The sequence below is a fragment of the Nycticebus coucang genome, chromosome 1 (assembly GCF_027406575.1).
Source record: "Nycticebus coucang isolate mNycCou1 chromosome 1, mNycCou1.pri, whole genome shotgun sequence".
Taxonomy (NCBI): domain Eukaryota; kingdom Metazoa; phylum Chordata; class Mammalia; order Primates; family Lorisidae; genus Nycticebus; species Nycticebus coucang.
In genome coordinates this window covers 78,707,440-78,724,318 of record NC_069780.1, presented here as the reverse complement: position 1 = coordinate 78,724,318, position 16,879 = coordinate 78,707,440, and the positions used below count along the sequence as shown (strand labels likewise).

The 16,879-nt window shown below is 33.3% G+C and overlaps 1 protein-coding gene across 6 annotated transcripts in view; it reads left to right on the top strand.

The window, feature by feature from the left end:
* FBXW7 (F-box and WD repeat domain containing 7) overlaps positions 1-16,879 on the top strand; it is a 249,075-nt gene that overhangs the window by 213,345 nt on the left and 18,851 nt on the right. For 5 of the 6 annotated variants that reach the window (XM_053582913.1, XM_053582904.1, XM_053582895.1 and 2 more), the window contains 2 exons: positions 4,873-4,955; positions 8,110-8,251. In XM_053582913.1, coding sequence (XP_053438888.1) covers positions 4,873-4,955; positions 8,110-8,251 — 225 coding nt within the window. Of the gene's footprint in view, positions 1-2,046; positions 2,536-4,872; positions 4,956-8,109; positions 8,252-16,879 lie in introns of those variants that run through there. The other variant, XM_053582922.1, reaches the window with a different exon arrangement.

The window sequence follows — 16,879 nt, the reverse complement described above, 5'->3', positions numbered from 1 at the left end:
AGACATTTACATTTCTCACTGAAAGGATAAACAAATTAATAAAAATTATTCCCAAACGAGAACTATGGTAGATGAATGATATATGGTGGTAAAAGACGTCTCAATGTATACTTTTTTGTATATCATTTTGATTTTTGAACCACGTAAACATTTTACCTGTTCAAAAATAAATATACTATACATACCTACATTTCAACAAACATTTGTAGAAAACAGGTTCTCCTACAACTTCATAGCCGTAAGTGGGAGCCATGTAACCATGAGAGGATTCCTTTGTCTATACAAAATCAAGAGATAATTTTCTTTTTTAAACACTCTAGGTTTTGAGACAGCATCCTCTACTTTATTGAATTCGTTCTTTTCTTAACTGAGTAGACTTAATTTGAAAAGATTATTTCAGCTACAGATAAGACATGATTTTTGTTTAAGTCCAAGTATGAACTGATATTCTCCTTGTTTTAGTAAAACCTAGTTAGCACTGACCAATTCTAGAGGTAATTTCAGATGTTCTTTTTATAATTATTTTCTTTAGATAGCCCAGAACAGGAAGGAAAACACCTTTCTTCCCCTTTTCCTGAAACATGAATTCTCAGAAGCCTCTAATATAACCTCCATTCCTAACAATTAAATTTTTTTGCTAAGAGTAAGAGATTATAATTTTAAAAGAATTTCCCTTTTAAATGGCTATTTATTTAGAATAAGTATCTGCTGATTATAAAAAAACCTAACTTTTGAGTACATGTACACATTGTTTCTGGGGATAAAAAGAGCCATGTAGGAGGTTTTTGTTTTTTTTTTTTTTTAAATAAATAGATAAAACATAATTTTGAGGAGAAGACCTAAGATGTATATCTTCATAAAATTTTATGTTATCTTATTTTCATTTGTGTTTTAAAGGAAAAGACATTACATTGATTTAATGTTTCAGTTATAAAGGTAAACATTTCCATTTTTAAAATTATTATACTGCTTTGTATACTTGGAATCATTTTACTAAAGAAAGTCATTAGACACCAGAATAGAGAGTATTAAAATGCAGTAAGTCCAAGTAGTATTTCTCTTTTTTTCCTGGAAAAACTTTCTAAGTACTTTAAATAACTATAAGCACACAGTTTACTTGCAGTAAAGACCGTTAATGGGGAGGGTAGGAGTTAATTAACTAGACCCTTAATAATGGGCCTTTCTAGTCCAAGGAATCCTGTAATTGCCACTGAAGCTGGTTGTGAAGCAAGTTGCAAGATAAAATATCTAGATTTGTGTAGTAGTCCTTCTAAGAAAAATGCTGCCTTCATGGTAAACTTTGGTACCTTTGTTAAGTAAAATGCCTTTTTTAATGATAAGCAGTATACATTGTCAAAGTAATTTTGGAAGTAGAGTAGAAGTCTGGTATCTCCAGTAAGACTCTCCAATGAGCACAGCTTTTACTCCTTTGGGAGAAAACAGACTTCACAAACTTAGGTAGGACTAGTTTGTTAAATATTAAAATGATATTCTCATGATTAATTAAGGATTGATGAAGTCTATAGTAATTTTCTTGAACTGTATTTTAAAAGAATGAAATGGAAAATCATGGGGAATATTTTTTATTAAATCTTAATATATTCAATTATTAAGTTAATATTAAATACGCAGGTTGAAATGTAACTCGCATAATTTTTACAAATGCTATATGCTATAAACTGGTTTACTTTATTGTCAGTCACCCCAAAGAATATTTAACTTCTCCTTTTGAGATTGCCAGTTTTGTACCATCCCAACTATGTGAGAAGTCTGATCAGTCTGTGCCAGGACTTCCATAGGATGACAGTGAAAATCGCCTGCTTTGCTTCTGTTGGGGGGCACTGCATGAAAATATATCCCATTTTCAAAATGTTTCTGAAAGGACTTATTTGTGGAAATGTTGCTTGCTATGTAAAACTATTCAAATATGCAGGTTTTACAAAATACAGAAATAACCTCCTGAAAGTTAGGAGGGGAGAGGGGCTGTCGTGTGGGGGCGGTCTCGCTGGCTTGCCCACATCCTCCCTCTGCTCAGTGCGTGGTGTGCTTACGGGTTCCCTGGAGCGGATCACCATATAATTGATGTGCAGTCTGCATTGCTGAATCCTGGACTGCACCATTCTGTGTTCAAGGGAAGATGTAATCTGATCCCTCTGCTGCTGAGGGAGGAATCTGTTCAGTCAAGGCTTTGACAGGGCGCAGTCTCCTCCAATAATCTTCTCGGTTCTCTCTCATTATTCCCTCGAGTTCTCCTCAGTCAAGCTGCATGTATGTATGTGTGTCCCGAGAAGCGGTTTGATACTGAGCTGCATTTGCTTTTGCTGTGGAGTTTTGTTGCTGGTTCTGCTCCCTAATCTTCCTTTTCTGACGTGCCTGAGCATGTCCACATTAGAATCTGTGACATACCTACCTGAAAAAGGTTTATATTGTCAGAGACTGCCAAGCAGCCGGACACACGGGGGCACAGAATCACTGAAGGGGAAAAATACAGAAAATATGGGTTTCTACGGCACATTAAAAATGATTTTTTACAAAGTAAGTAATCTGTTTTCTTCCTATGCTGTGTGATTGTGTGTGTGTGCCTGCCTGGGAAGGAAAATCTGTATCATCAGAGATGGCTGCAGTATCCTCTAATTTTGGTGGATGGCTGGATGTCTGGTATTCTGTTTTATATCATGAATGTAAGCAAATAATGGAAAAACATCGTACACTGGAAAAAGCTTTAAATTTAAAATAAAATGCATATTTTATTCTGAGAATTTTTCACTGAAAATATATTCAGACTTCAGAAATATGTTCCGTTAAATGCTGACCTGGAAATACTCTATCCTTAGTTAGCTTTTAGTGAACCTTTTGCCTTTAATTTTTCTATGCCTTATATGTAGTTTTTTATTATTATTAGTGGACTCTCCTAAAGTATAGAATGTCTGCAATATTTAAAAAGGTCATGTTTACTTTTTGTGCCTCTCCGAAAATTACACAATTAATTTTTAGTTCTAAAGTCTGTATTTTCAGTAAGGAGTACAATGTTGAAAAGATTTCTGTAGTCACACAGAAGGTGCTTTGCTTTAGAAAATATTTTTAAAATCCTTCTCAGTGTTTTTCTTGATATTCATTTTGGGCGTATGTATTCATTGAAGGATTTCTTAGATGGGAATAAAGTTTGCTTTTAGTGGCAAATGGCATTTGCACCAATGTATTTACAATATTTCCAAGGAAGTTCTGAAAGCCAGTATTACAAACTTAATTAGAAAAAATGTGAAAGTTTCTCATAATAATTATGAAAATAAGAATCTGCAGAAGTTATCCAAAAACTAGATTGTAAGGTAATCTGTATGGACTAACCTTCCTAATGGATTTGTGTGTATATGTGAATGTGTATTTATAAATTATATACATACAAGCACGTGGTTACCTGTGTACTACAGCTTTTATATTTATGTTTACTTTTTAATAAAATAATCGAGGAAAAGAAAATAATGATTTTTCAAGAAAAATCACTTTAAAACAGTATAATGAGTACAGAAACTTCCGAAGGGAAGAAACCAGACCAATTCCATTTCTTCCCAGTAGGTATTTCATGAACTAAGGTATAAATTGTGGATGAGCTTGTTTTACCCTCGCCTATAGCAGCTGATATCTTAATATCATCCCTTGTACTTTGGAAGTTTTTCTTTATGATGATAAAAAGCATAGTCTTTTTATTTAATGTGCTTCAAAGAGGGTTTTAGAGTCTGTTTGGTTCGCTTTAGTATTTTTATTGTATCATGCTTTGCTATGATGTTCCCATGTGAAGTAATAGGTAGGAAAATAAGACTACTGCAAAGCTAAGGTTTTTACCTTATTATAAAAATGAGGATGGCTGTCTGTCACTCTGGTTTTATTTTTCTCCCCTCTGCTGTAACTTTTAATAATAGTAGATGCAAATTTTAAAGGGATTTTTGAAATGGAAAAAGTTAAGTCTTATTTTCTAGTTTTAAAATGTACATGTAATCAAATGACCTCAGTTAATTGATGGTGAAATATAAAAATATTTTAATATCAGTATTGGCAAAATACAGTTCTGAATGTATTTATAGTAAAACATGGCATAATGAAGCACCTTAAAAATGTGGATTTGGGATATACCTTATAAAGAGGCATAACTCATTCTTTTGAAAATCTTTTCGTATTGCTTTTCAAGTTAGATTATTTTGTCCTGAGTGTCACTGGAGATGTATTCTCTCTATATATCAGTTGATGACTTTTTGCCCCAGCTTTCTCCAGATTTCTCTCTTACTGTGGATTATTTACTTTTAAAAACTGTCCCTTTTTGCCCATGTTGTTTTATATCTTACTATAATCACACTTCAAGATTATTTTATTTACACTGTTCTTTACTCTTTTAAAATGATATGGATGTTTAAAAATCAGTTACTTCCATACTTATTTCTGATACTGACATTTTGAATTTTTTTTAAAAAACATGTTTTTAAAGAAAAATGAAGATAAGTGAGGAAGGCATGTTAAATATGATTCCTTTCCATGTGGATTAACATGAGCTTTCCCCCGTGTTATTAAAATAGAAAACATGAAAGGTATATTACCTCAAGGAATATGTATATGATGAACATTGATTTTCTAATCACCATACACTGTTGTTCTACACAAAATATGAGGGTGAAAAATTTATCATTCCAATTTGCTAAGAATAAAACAAAGTAGAACAAATAGAAGAAACTATAAAACATTTATTTTCTACATTAACTAGACAGTTACCATTTTAGGTGTATGAAAATTTAAGGACTTTTTAATAGCGCTACCTCAAGATTCGATAGTTGGACAGATGATTTTTTTTTTTTAAAAACATGTCTTATTTGTTTTACCTTATAGATGAAAAGAAAGTTGGACCATGGGTCTGAGGTCCGCTCTTTTTCTTTGGGAAAGAAACCATGCAAAGTCTCAGAATATACAAGGTAATATTAAATAAAATAATTGATTATTTCATGATTCTCATGTTTTTTGTAGAAGTTGATGGTTCTGAAAGCACCTTTTTTTAGTTTATTTTGATAGAATAATAATGTTACTAGTACTGTTGACTATCATTTTGAGATTACTGGAAATTGAGAAATATATCATTTTAAATAAGGGGAAGAAGGACCACATGATAGTTATTGTAGTTTATTTCTAATACATTAAAGTAAGATACAAGCTTGTATGCTGATGACTCCCCACTCTTCATGTGTAAAATACTTTCTGCTATGTAATATGCACTCAATACACATTATGGAAATAATGAATCAATAAACAATAGTATCACCTAAGTGGCAAAAAAAAAAAAAAAAGTAAGATACAAGCAGAAGTAAGATACCAGCACAGATTGTCTTGTGAACAAAATTTTAAAATCGTAATTTATAAGGAATTCTAAAAAGTAAACCATAAAATACACATATGAGCAAATGTATCTTGTTACTATAGCAACAGCTATTCTAGGGTAGATATTTATATATGTACAATTAAAGAGACATTTATTTAATAGTGAAATAAATCCCACAATTCTTAACTAAATCTTACTTCACGAAATTAATATGTTAGAATTTCCCCTTTGCTGGCTCATTAGGTTATACGTTTTTAACACATACATTTCTATACCAATAGAATAGTTTCCATAACAACTAAATACAATTGTAATCTTGTTTCCTGTGTTAGTCTGTCATTTTGGGATCTTACATCAGTGTAAAACTTTTCCCACTTTCACGCTAATTAGGGGAACTTAAGCGCAATATCTATTACCTAACCAATTAAAAATGGCTTTGAATGTCATTTGGAATGCTGTATTTTAAAATTTAAATAACAAAAGTATCTTAAGAGCTGGTTTTTTTGGTCTTTTTTTTTTTTTTTTGCATGTAATCATCACTTCTTTGAATAACTGATTGAAAGTTAGCAATAGAACCCATAGGAACTTCATGATTATGACATTTCTTCTTTTCTCTCAAAATATTTTGATTTAGAGTTATTTTATTCTATAAGTGAAATAAAATTAACATTGATGTTAAATATTTTTGATTGAACATTGTTAGAGATTGCATCTCTTTTTTTTAGGGAAACAGTTTATTTTTATTTTATTCAGTTGTAGGAAATATTTCTTTCAAATGCTCTTTTATGAAACTTAGAAATCCTAATAAGGATAATCTTGCATACAATAAAATGGAGTGATGATAAAGAAGAGAAAAATAAAGCTATCTCTTAGTTATTCAGGAACTGCTTTTCTGTGTGGTTTTTCTCATGTTAACTGTCCCCCTCCCTCTTACTCTTTGCCTTTTGACAATTTTACTGTGTTTTGGCACTTCCACCAGAGGGTGTGGAGGGATAGAGAGGCAAGTGAAACTATTCACTTCATTTAGCGTTTTCCTTCTAGCCATAATAAAGTAGTTCTTGGATGAGAAAGTTGAGTTTAATGTTAAACTAACTGTTAATGCTATTTTTTTAATGTATAGATTCCAGTCAACCATATTATTTTGGTCTTCTATTAATATGGCTGATACCAGGACAAAGGTATTACATTGTTCAGTTGTTTTTAAGGCAGTTTATAATAAATGAATGTTAAGTTTTTATTACAGAACACATTTTAGTAAAATTTGTTAATTGCCCACTTTTAATATTGAGAAAATAACTGAAAAGGCAAAAGTTTTATTCTTAGCCTTTTAACATATAGTTTTATTAAAGCAAAATTAGACCAACTAGTACATTTATTTCCATGAGTTTTTGGATACTTAGTCAGGAAGGTAAATATTTGATGTTTTGCGATATTTTTGGCAGATTTGCTAATAAGATAGAATGATGATTTTTCTATCATTTTTTCTTAGAGAATGTAAATGATAAAGCATATCTCATTTTATTTTGGTGAAAAAAGTAGAACTTTTGAATTTGAAAGAAGAAAAGGTAACTTAATTGGTGAATGTTAGAAATTGCCTTAGATATGTAATGTTAAAGGATTTAAAGGGGGTAGATACGAAGATTTTTCTGTTAAATCTAGTGATTGAGATATATTTTTAACAAAATAATGAAATGTGCTGGATAGGAAAAAATTAGGGGAGTTGTTTTGTTAGTAATTTATCAGAGCTTTGTGCTCTACTGTTACAAAATGTGTATGTGTTCTTTGGTTTTAAAATACTTCATTGTCATAGCTAAATGGATTGAGGATTACTTTTTAAATGTAATTTTGTTAAATAAATCTTCCTTTTCCTTTTCTTCAAATGTCTCTAAAATAGAGATACTCAGTATTTACCATGAGTTTAAATAGTTTATTAGATATAGAAATTAAAAAGTAAAGCTCAACATATGAATAAAATAGTTATAACTGTATTTTTTCTGCTTTTGATTAGTCATTTTTAAGAGAGTTAGACAATTTTAGAGGTAGATCATCTAGTCTTCATCCCTCATTTTACTAGTAGCAGGATTGAATTTTATTGTTTGGGACAATTAAGTCTCAAAATTTAAATTATTGGATAAAATGTGTAGATTAACTAATTTTATATTATTTTTCATTTAATAAGTTCTTAGTGCTTACCTGCTTGAATAAATGAATTTCTAATCAAAGCCAATGTCTGTCAAATATCCATACCAAGCTTTATAAATAATAAAAAATTGGAATTTTTAAAGCATCTGGGGCACACTTAAGGAATAACATGACTAGTGAAATCTGAAACATTTGAGTATACTGTTTCTACAGCTGAATTTTTAAAAACCATAAAGTCTCATACCTGTTTTTATAAAGAAAATTTAAACTTTAATTACGTTACTGAAGATCAGTCATAGGAGTAATATGTTCTAAGGAAATATTTTAATGTTATTTGTATGTACCAACAGCTTTCAGTTTTGTCATGGAGATTCTGTCTTTTGGTTGAAGCTAGCATTGCTGGGATGATAACAGATGCCTATGTAGGAGGGAAGAAACTTACTCTAAGAATAGCAAAGTAGGTTGTGTATACCCCTACAATCTGGTAATAAGCAAATAAAAGTAATAATTGGATTGATGTTTGAAACATGTCAGGTGATCATTCTTCTTACTACAGTCCATTATTCTTAATAAATTATCTATCTTTGCTTTCACTCTTGTACTTTTTGTAGTACCACTGGGCTTGTACCATGTTCAGCAACGCCAACAACTTTTGGGGACCTGAGAGCAGCCAATGGCCAAGGGCAACAGCGACGCAGAATTACATCTGTCCAACCACCAACAGGCCTCCAGGAATGGCTGAAAATGTTTCAGGTGACATATCTAAACACAATACTTAAAATGTTTCATTTATTGCTGAAAAAAAAATCAGGGATTATTCAGCCATAAAAAAAATTGAAGTAATGCTTGTTACATGCTACACCGTGGATGAACCTTGAAGACCTTGTGCTAAGTCAAAGAAGCCAGACACAAAAGGCCACATGTTGATTCTGTTTATGTGAAATGTCTACAATAGGCAGATCATAGGAACAGAAAGTAGATTAGTGGTTGCCAGGCAGTAGGGTAAGGAGAAGGGACTGCTTCTTAATAGGTACAAGGTTTCTTTGGGGGAGGTGGGGTGATAGAAATGTTCTGGAATTGGATGGTGATATTGGCTATATAGCAAGGTAGATAAACCGGGAACCACTAAAGTGTACACTTTTAAATGGTGAATTTTATCTGACCCATATTTCAATTTTAAAATGCTGTTAAAAATAAGGGAGCTTATTTTAATTTTTAGGTATAATAATTAAGAAAGTCCAGTGCTTGTTTTGTATAAATGTGCATTTGCATTTTTTAGTGATTTTTAAATAATAAGACCTTTCTTCTTTCTCTCCTTATGTTCGGATTTCTGAGTTTCTGAATATACTGTTGTTTTCCAAATTGCATTACTTGCAAGATAGGCATTTAAGAGTAACAAGAATCCTAGTAGAGTTAATGAAGCTTCTTTCATTGATGCCCTTTTTGTATATGGCTTACTGTGTTCAAATTCTGATTACTAAATTTAATAGTATCTAAATTCTTTGAACATTTGCTGAAGATTAGTTATAATCAAACTTTGAATATTATGAATTTTATAACCTAAGATTATTATGTTAAATTGATTTATCTCCTTTTACAATGAAATAATGCGTATAAATCGAGTGTTTAGCAAAATAGTTGGCATGGATTAAGCACCTGCTTATTTATTCTTTGCAAATAATTATGTAAGTGAAGATGTCTCATATTAGCCACCATACTAATATAAAATGAATGTACTTTACTACCTCTGGTTACTTGAAATGCTGGGTATTTAATAATCTGTAAGGGAATAATGGTTGGAAAAGAAAATACTTTGACTTTATACAGGTTGTCCATAAAGTTTGTGTGCGATTTTAAAATTAATTAATTTAAAATTGCACACAAACTTTATGGATACTGTGTATACTATTGCAGATTTTTAACATACTTACTTTTGTAAATTCTAATATGTTAAATATGTAGGCAAAAATGAAATAAAAGTGTCTTTTTTTTTTTTTTTTGAGACAGAGTCTCACTATGTTGCCCTTGGTAGAGCGCAGTGGCGTCATAGCTCACAGCAACCTCAAACTCATGGGCTTAAGTGGTTCTTTTGCTTAGCCTCCCAAGCAGCTGGGAGTACAGGCACCTGCCACAACACCCAGCTATTTTTTTGTTGCAGTTGTCATTGTTGTTTAACAGTCCCGGGCCAGGCCCAAACCCATCAGCTTGGTTGTATATAAATGTGTCATTTGTTTTCTTCTATAGCTGGGAAGCTCACTGGATGCAGTGTTGCTTTAAAATGGATTTTAAAAATTATCTTCTATCCTTTGGATGATTTCAGAAAAACTGTGATAACCTTTTTTCTGTTTGTTACCAAAAGATTAGAGCCTGCCTCTCAATGGGGATTGTTTTTTTCCCTAGTGTCAAGACATTTTTGAATTTTATAACTGAGGGGGTTAGGAGGCAGGACACTTCAGGCATCGAGTGGGCAGAGGCAGTGTAAAGGGCAGCCTCCCACAATAGAGAATTATCTAGCCCCAAATGTCTGTAGTACTAAAATTAAGAATCTCTGGGTTAGAAGAATGAAAGTTATATTTTATGTATAACATTTTAATATGTTATGAGCCACTGAAATTAAGTTTTTAGTTTTCATAGTCATTTGTTGATTAAACTTAATTTTCCCAGCCCAAGGATTATTGCTACCCTTGAGTTCTTTTAATTCAGGTTAATGTTATTTTTTTTAAATGTCAATTTTTATTTTTTCCTATGCATGCCTTCAGAAATCTTAAATTTTTAATTTTGTCCTTTTTAAAAAGAAATTTATTAATAAGAGGTGAAAATAACATTTATATAGTCTTTAAAAAATACTTTAAAGTTTTGTTTGTTTTTGAGACAGAGTCTCACTCCATTTCCCAGGCTAGAATGCCATGGCATCAGCCTAACTCACAACAACCTCAAACTCTTGGACTCCAGCGATCTCCCTCCCTCACCCTGAGTATATGGGTCTATAGGTGCCCACCACAGTACCCAGCTAATTTTTTTTATTTTTAGTAGAGACCTGGGTCTTGCTCTTTCTCAGGTTGGTCTATAACTCCCGAGCTCAAGCAGTTCTCCCTTCTTGGCCTCCCTGAGCACTAGGATTATAGGCATGAGCCATCGTGCCTGAACTATTTGAAAGATTAAGCCAGTCGGGTGGGAATATGGACGTTTTGTCATGTTTGCAGATGCATTTAGAGTGAGCAACGCAGCTCTCAAGAGTAGTGCCATGTTTCTTCACATTTTTATAAGCAGATACCAATCTCATCGAAAATTACACTATTTAGCAATAGCATATCCTCATTGTAGAAAGCTTCCAAAATTCTTATTTTATATGAAAAGATTTATTTCTTAGCAGAGGCATTTTTTATGGGGTGGGTCCTTTTTTTCTAGTGTTTTAGAATACCAAAATATTCTTTGCTATCCATCTAGAGTATTTCCCAATTTTAGGAGATCTTCCCCTAATACTGATCTATAATAATAAACATTTAAGCTTTATTTTACAGTGAAGGTATACTAGACAGTCCTTTGTACGATGTTGCTTGTTTGTCCAGCTCATGCTTTTTTAATAAAATCTCCAAATGCTACTACACATTATATTTTATCAAATCTGAGATACTATAAGCTGTTTAGATAGATCCTAATTTCAGAAATGTTAATTTAAAGAAAATTCATTTAGTAAACTTTCATTCAATAAATAAAATAATGGTAGGCTAGCTTTTGATCTTATAAAAGCATTTGATTATTTTTTTCATATGAGTAGTAGGTATAATGAAGAAAACTTGTTCTCAGTCAACAGGAATAACGTGGAATTATCCCTGCAGGTATAGTACTATAATACTTTTTCAGGAAAATACTCTGTAGCAAAGAATCTATAGCAACAAAAGGCCAACTAGGCAGGTAGATCAGGACCTTAATCTTTTGAGTACCGTGTTAGTCTTTGACACACCCAGGGCCTCGTTGTTGTACACTGCCCTTTATTTTCAGGGCTGGTGCCAAAGTAACTGGAAATAAATCACTGGTCTAAAATGTGGAGAGATAAAATTTCATAGTAAAGTGGGGGAGTCATGAGTTGACCTATGTGGTATAGTTGAGGGATAATTAAACTGGCATGATTTCTACAGATACGCTGGTGGGGCATTTAATGTTGATTTTTCTGTTGCATAACAAGCAAAATGGGGGAGCTTGTCCCCTTACTATTCTACTGTTGCTTCTAAGGCAGTGATAACAGCATTGTTTTGGTCCAGCTCGTTCTGTTCTCCTCTGTACTGTTTATAAATTGAGACCAAATGATACACCATTTTTAATAAAAGGAAATTGAAACATAATTTCACTTCAAAACAAGTGTACATTAAAGACAAAAACAAAAAATAGAAATTGTATGCCCTTTGAATTTTCAGTAGTCGTTGATCCTACTTTTTTGGCAGACAGATTGATACTTCAGATTGTTAACTTTACAGGGAGAGAGTGGATCATTTTGGGGGGTTTGTTTATGTATGTCATTCGTGGGATAACATATAGCTTCTTACATGAAATTTTCAGACCAGGTAAAGATACTAATGCATGAACATTATTTTATATTGAAATTTATATTCAGAGGCATCATGAGCAAATGAGAAGCACACGTGACATAGAAGAAAAACATCTGAGTTCAAATTTGGCTTTACTTCTTAATACTGGGTAATTTTACTGATATTATATTACACTTTTACCTTTATTTTCATACCCTACAAAACAGATATTAAATTGTTGAAAGAGAGAAAACATGCAAATATGTTTAAAATTATACTTGGAAATATAACAGAGACTCAATAAGTGTCCATTTCTTCCCTTGGTCATGAAATAGCCTTTGTGGGCTTCAGTTTTCTCAGATATAAAAGGGGGCGGCGCCTGTGGCTCAGTGAGTAGGGCGCCGGCCCCATATGCCGAGGGTGGTGAGTTCAGGCCCAGCCCCGGCCAAACTGCAACAAAAAAAAAAATAGCCGGGCGTTGTGGCGGGCACCTGTAGTCCCAGCTGCTCGGGAGGCTGAGGCAAGAGAATCACGTAAGCCCAAGAGTTGGAGGTTGCTGTGAGCCGTGTGACGCCACGGCACTCTACCCGAGGGCAGTACAGTGAGACTCTGTCTCTACAAAAAAAAAAAAAAAAGGGGGGGGGGCTATTAACCCTAGCTTCATAGCAGTGCTGTGAAGATCAAAGATACAGTATGTGGATGAACTTTAGCATTATACAGTTGTCATTAGCTTTACATTATTTTAATGAAAACATTTTATTTTAAAGCTATGTGTATACTTTGAAGAGATCTGTTAAACTCAGTATAGTTTTAGAAATCATTTACATATACAAAATACTTGTATTTTGATCTTAAAAGTGGAGTAAAAACTACTCTATTGAAGGATTTAATCAAGTTTCATGGGAACACTTAGAAATTGTACACGTTCTTTGATTTACTTCATTTAAATCTTATTTCTAGTCAAAAAAATTAAAACCTTCAGCCCAGGCATGGTGTCTCATGACTGTAATCCTAGCACTTTCGGAGGCCAAGGTAGGAGGAGGTCAGGAGCAAGAGCAAGATCCTGTCTCTACCAAAAATAGAAAATATTAGCAGGGTGTGGTGGCATGTGCCTATAATCTCAGGATACTCAGGGGGCTGAGGCAGGAGGATGGCTTGAGCCCTGCAGTTTGAGGTTGCTGTGAGCTATGGTGATGCCACTGGATCCTACCCTGGGGTACAGCAACAGACAGAGTCCCCCCCCCCCCCAAAAAAAAAATACACAATAATGCCCGAAGATGGTGAATTTATTACTTTGAAATTGTATTTAGGGCAGTATGATTAAGAAATGTTGAGAAGATTTAAGAAAAAATGTTGTATTTGTCTTTACTATTTCAAAGACTTCTATATGAAAGTAGAAACAGACTGATTTTTGGTTTCTTCAGAAAGTAAAACCTGAATCACATTCTTTGAGTCAGATTTTGACATTAAGTTGAACTTAACATTTGAACCTGCCCACAGTAGAATGAGAGATAGTTAAGTACTCCAGTTCTGGAACTGTTCCAGCAGACTGGATAACCATTTTCAGCAAATGGTTATCTAGTCTATGAGTTTTTTACCATATGAAATTGAGGCACAGTACTAATCAAGGTCATAAAATATTGTATCTGATTGGGATAATAAAGATTATCCAGACCAGTGAATTCCCAAATGCTGGTTTGTGAATCACCTGCATCAACACTGGATGAATTATTTGTTTAAAAACTAAATTGTCCTCAGCCCCATTTCAACCACTGAATCAGACTCTCCAACAATAGGTTGTAGGACTCTGTGATTCTTTGTCTTGACCAGCGTTAGGAACCTCTGGGCAATCCTTAGTTGCATAGGGAGAGTCTCTAAGAGTCAGGCTAATTCGGGGACTTCCATCGGTTCCATGAGTCCTTTTGAAGCCCAGGTTCCTGATTGTAGTTTAGTGCTCCTTCTACTTGTCTTTGCTGTTTGTATGCTCTATTTTACCTACACAGTAAAATACCCTTCCCAGGGGGAATTTTCAAATTTGCATTTGCAGTTTTGTGCACAATCAAAATTTACTTCTGAAATCTGGGATGTTTTTCTTCTCCTCTTCAGTATGTTCTGGTATAACCTTACCACAAAAGGCCAAAGGAAGTACTTTTTAGAAATAAAGTAATAATTCTTGTAATTATCCAACACTTTCTTTTTGTGGATAAAGAAACTAAGGTCTGAGGAGGTTAAATTGTAACCTAATGAGTGGCAGTATCTCCTCTAAAAGTTGTTTCCTGATCACCAATTCAGTGCTCTTTTCAAATTATTTATTGAACACCTGTTAAATGCAAGGCCTTACTTAGGTCTATGATACTATAGTGAATAAGACAGACAAAAAGCTTTTTTTGTGGAACTTACATTCTAGTCAGAAAGGGATGGAATGCAGGAGTTTTAGAACTGATTGCAGTTTTGGAAAGGTTACCCCGAGAAGATCTTAGGAAAGTATGGAAGCAAGCCATGTGGATGACTAGGGGAGAAATGTTCCAGGGAAGCAAGTGAAAAGACTGTGAAGCAGAGTGTGCTTAGAGTGTTTAAGGCATGAAAGAATGTGTATAGCAAGCAGAGTTAAACAAGAGAGAAAGGAATAGGAAAATCAGTACCTCGTAGGCCACCCTAAGAACTTTGGTTTTTAATTGTGAGTGAAATGTTTGAAAGTGGGAAGCCACTGGAAGATTTTTTAAGAAGAGTAACTTTAATAGCATTATTTAGTATTATGTGGAAGTCAAAACAAGGAGGGCAATGGCTAGGGGGTAGTAGGAATAATCTACGCGAGACATTCAGGTAGTTTAGACCAGTGTAGTAGTGGTCAAATTCTAGATATATTTTGAAGTTTAAGGCTGCAGAATTCATCTAGATCAGAGCCATCTGATGGTGAACAAGAGGGAGGAATCATGGATAACTCCATAGTTTATGGCCTGAGCAACTAACAGAATAGACTGCAGGGGTCCTCAAACTTTTTAAACAGGGGGCCAGTTTACTGACCCTCAGGCCGTTGGAAGGCCGGACTGTAGTTGAACAAAAAAAAAAAAAACTATGAACAAATTCCTATGCACACTGCACATATCTTATTTTGAAGTAAAAAACCCAAACGGGAACAAATGCAATCACACTGCCACATGTGGCCCGTGGACCGTAGTTTGAGGACGGCTGGAATAGAGCTAATTTTACTGAAATGAAGAAGACTGTGGAAGTGTACATCCTGGGCATGTTAAGTTTCAGTTACATATCTAAGAATAGACATCAGCTTATATATGGGGAAGAAATCCTGGTGGGAGAGAAGAAATGTTGGGATTACCTAAGAGATGTGATTTTAAGTAATAAGACCATTGGATATGTGTGATCAGTGGAAATAGTCTTATTTACTTAAGTTATTAATCTTTTTCAATGATATATTTTTCAATAAAATATTACAAAGAACATCTACTGAATATGTAGTTTAAATCAAGATAACTTAATTTTATCTCATTCTTGTTAAATATTCTTTAAAACAAAATAAAAATATTTAAAATACTGTTTAGAGTCTTAGAAACATTTTGTTATATAGTCATAATTTTTGTCTTGGACTTTGTTGTTAAATATTACATATATACATTTCAGACAGAGTTTCAAACATTTTCATAAGATCTGAATTAGTTATTTATCCTCTGTTCCGGCTTCTTTTTCATTCTATATCCTATTCTCTAAAAGCCTTGATAAAAGATACTTCTCATCTGTTAGAAATTACATGCGGTGTATTGATACTGTTTTTCTGTTTCTTTCTTTTTAAAGAACAGTACTAATAATCCATTAACTGAAAAAAGAAGAAAATATTAAATGTATAGTTAATTACCATCAATTAGAAATAGTTATAATAGCTATTAATATAATTAGTACATGTTATATATATATAGAATAGTTATATATTGAATGATTTTTCACCATCTTTTTACTATAGAATTTATCTTTATATCAAAATTTAATTAAAAGCACATCCAAAAATACTTTTTCAAGTAAGCCTGTATATAATATATGCAAAAGAGATTAAACTTTTATTTTATTTTATTTTTTAATGACAGGGTCTCATTCTGTCACATAGGCTGGAGTGCAGTGGCACAATCATAGCTCACTGTAACCTCAAACTTATGGGCTCAAGCTGTCCTCCTGCCTCAGCCTCCTGACTAGCTGGAGTACAGGTGTGTGCCACCTTGCCCAGCAAATTTTTTTTATTTCATTTTTTGTAAAGATTGGATTTTCCTATGTTCCCCCCCAGGCTTGTCTTGAACTCCTTGGCTCAAATGATCTCTGACTTCAGCCTCCCAAAGTGGTGGGATTACAGCCATGAGCCCCTGTGCCTGGTCTAAACCTACATTTTAATGAAGTTGACATAGTGATCTGTCACCCAACATGGGCATGTCCCATAGATGTACAACTATGAATTTCCGTGATGTAGATGGAGAGGAACAATACAGGGTATCCAAAAAGTTCGTGTGCAGTTTCCTATGTTAAACTATTTTAAATTGCACACAAACTTTATGTTTACCCTATATATTATAAAAACCCACCTCAAATCCTGTGATATAAATCAATAAATTGGTGAATTTATTCTGTTAATACCAAATAGAGTTGAATGGAGACTGTGTAAGTTTTGTCAGTGAGTTAAGTTTTGAGTCAGTATTTGAAGTTATATGAAAAAAACCATACAAAATAACTAAACTCCAAATTAACTGCTTTTAATTGATCATGTGTATGCATACATGTATATGTGTATTTTTTAATTTCTAGACAGTAGAACTTCCATAGTTGACCACCTCTCTACATTGACCACCTCCTTAAG